The 2,500-nt window shown below is 38.7% G+C and overlaps 1 protein-coding gene across 2 annotated transcripts in view; it reads left to right on the forward strand.

The window, feature by feature from the left end:
- LOC138006940 (lymphocyte cytosolic protein 2-like) overlaps positions 1 to 2,500 on the forward strand; it is a 46,173-nt gene that overhangs the window by 15,538 nt on the left and 28,135 nt on the right. For both annotated transcript variants that reach the window (XM_068853579.1, XM_068853580.1), the window contains exons 5-6: positions 112 to 191; positions 461 to 519. In XM_068853579.1, coding sequence (XP_068709680.1) covers positions 112 to 191; positions 461 to 519 — 139 coding nt within the window. The remainder of the gene's footprint in view (positions 1 to 111; positions 192 to 460; positions 520 to 2,500) is intronic.

Consider the following 2,500-nt stretch of genomic DNA (forward strand, 5'->3'; position numbering starts at 1 on the left):
GCTTATAACTTGTACAGTACCTGAAGAAGCTGTGATTAGTAGTTAATAATTAGAAGTCACTGTTTGTTTTACTGACTAATGATTAATTTTCATTTATTTTATTCTTTTTAGTTCCGAAAGTGGATCATTGGAAAGAAGAGAGCCAAAATCGCCATCTGCAATTCCAACGCATGTCTTGCAACAAGAAGAAGGTAAGGATGTACATCATGTACTTTGTTTAAATTGAGAAAGACCCTAGAATTGCTGATGATTAAGCTCAACTAATTGCGGTATCACAGGTCTTAACACAAACAATTATTTTTAACCATCTTAACAATCATGTGTTTTACATTATTGGTTATTTTTGTCAAAGTTTTGCCAAAGGTTTAGCAGTAATGAGTACACGTATTGATCAACTTCTATTAATCTTTGACAAGTTGTTGATTGTGCTGCTGTGCAAAAATTATTATTTAATTTTCAGGTGAATATGATGGCTGGGGTTCCGATTTTGATTCAGCAGATGAATTTGAGGATGTGGAGGTATTGAAACGTGATTTGAGTTCTCACATAGAATACATGTACATACATGTACTGTACTTAAAAAAACAAGAGGCTACAAGTAGCCTTTTGTTGGCAGAGTCCATTTCAAAGGTCATTGGTGCACAGGCCTGTAAATTACTGTGTGGCTATAAAATTAACATTGGCCATAACTTAATTAATGTATCTGGAAATTTTTATACACAGTAAATTCTACTTAATAACTTATGAAGTGAAGTTAGGCTATTAGTCTCTCCCCACGGGGCTTTTCAGGACTAATTTACAATACTTTGTAGGGGACTTTAGCCAGACTGCTTGTTACGCAGTTTACAGTTAAGTGGGTAAGTAGTGTGGGCAAGTCCTAAAGTCTACACTGTAGAGTACAGTGGTATATCGCCCTCACCATCCTCACTTGGTAGGAGAGACAAGGACATGCATGCATGTGCTGCCACATTAGGGAAACATCAAGGCCTTTTAACCCTTACATGTTCAATATACATGCATGTGCAAGCAGGCTATAATAATAAAATTAATAATAATGTGTGTTGCCAAGGAAACTGTTGTTGTTTAAATGGAGGTGTAATTCGCCCGTAGGAAGGATGGGAAACTAGTTGGAATTGCTTGGTGATGGTTGAAAGGCAAATAAAAAAACCCAGATTCCTAGGCAGAATTTGAACCTATGAGCTCCATATCACTGGCTGGATGCTCTAACCCATTGAGCTAAAAGTACTCCTGGGGAACTAGGTTGTTTATCTAGGTCCTGAATAAACAATTGTGGCAGTGTGGCCCAGTGGTTAGGGCGCTTGCCTTGAGATCCGGAGATCCCGGGTTCAAGGCCTGCGCTGACCACGTGTTGAATTTGTTCCTGGTAGTCCCTGGTTCAACTTCCCAGCTGCACTTGTACATTGTAAATAGCCAACTGGTTTGCCTCCAGCCAGTTGGGGTGCCTAATAGTTGTTGTTGTTCTATTCCGTCGTTTTGTTAACTGTGTTTCATTGGCCCTAAAAAGCCCCTATGGGGAGCAGTCAATTAAGGCATAGTTAATAGGGGGGAATGGTTTGGAAGCTCGGCGAACATCAAAAGAGCAAACAAAGCAGCCAAGATTTAGGTTGGAAAGTGCAACGACTGTGCGCAATCTTTTGTTTTGCGCTCATACACTATGCATGAATTACGTAACCAACACATTTCTATTGGTTAGTTCCGCAGTATGGAGTAAACAACTATTGTGTTTTGTGCACGGTCGAGGCTAAAAACGAGAACAAAAACCTTCAAAAAAGAAATTTGTCGGGTTTCATAACCATTCCCCTCTATTAACTATGATTAAGTACAGCTGTATGTCTTGTATATAGTGTCCCGCTGGTCTGCGGGCTCTACAAAGTCACATGCAGGGTTCTTGTTAAGAGCCGGTAACCGGTTATTTTTACCGGCTGTTCAAGTAAATGTTACCGGCTGTTTCACTGAAATATTTACCGAAATTATCCAAGGAATGTTCGTCTGTTCAAAGGTGAAATTATATTTCGTTTATGGGAAAATATTGCTTTCCCCCTCCAACCAATCCTGTGAAGATATCTGGCACATGTTATTGTTTCGAAAATATACCATTTGCAGACCTTCCAACTCTCACGCATTTTGCGTGAGACACACGCATTTGATATATTTCTCACGCCCACACGCATAGACACCACTTTCTTACGCCTCCAGCGTCCGTCCTAAAAGCAGCTAAATCTGTTACTTATGAATACAACAAAGCACATAAGCGTAAGCTATAATGGTTAACATTGAAGTATTGGTTAATGCTGATAGCTAGTTGCGAGCTAGTCAGTGTTGTTGTTTTGTAAATACGAAAACCCAGAACTTTTACTTCTTAAACGGCAATATTAATCAAAGAAGTTACATAAATTATTGAATGCAGATGTCAAAAAAGTGTTACTTTTGAGATTTTATAGGACATTTTTGTACCTTTAGAATTTTGTAAATCTTTTCT

The sequence above is a fragment of the Montipora foliosa genome, chromosome 6 (genome assembly GCF_036669935.1).
Source record: "Montipora foliosa isolate CH-2021 chromosome 6, ASM3666993v2, whole genome shotgun sequence".
Lineage (NCBI taxonomy): Eukaryota > Metazoa > Cnidaria > Anthozoa > Scleractinia > Acroporidae > Montipora > Montipora foliosa.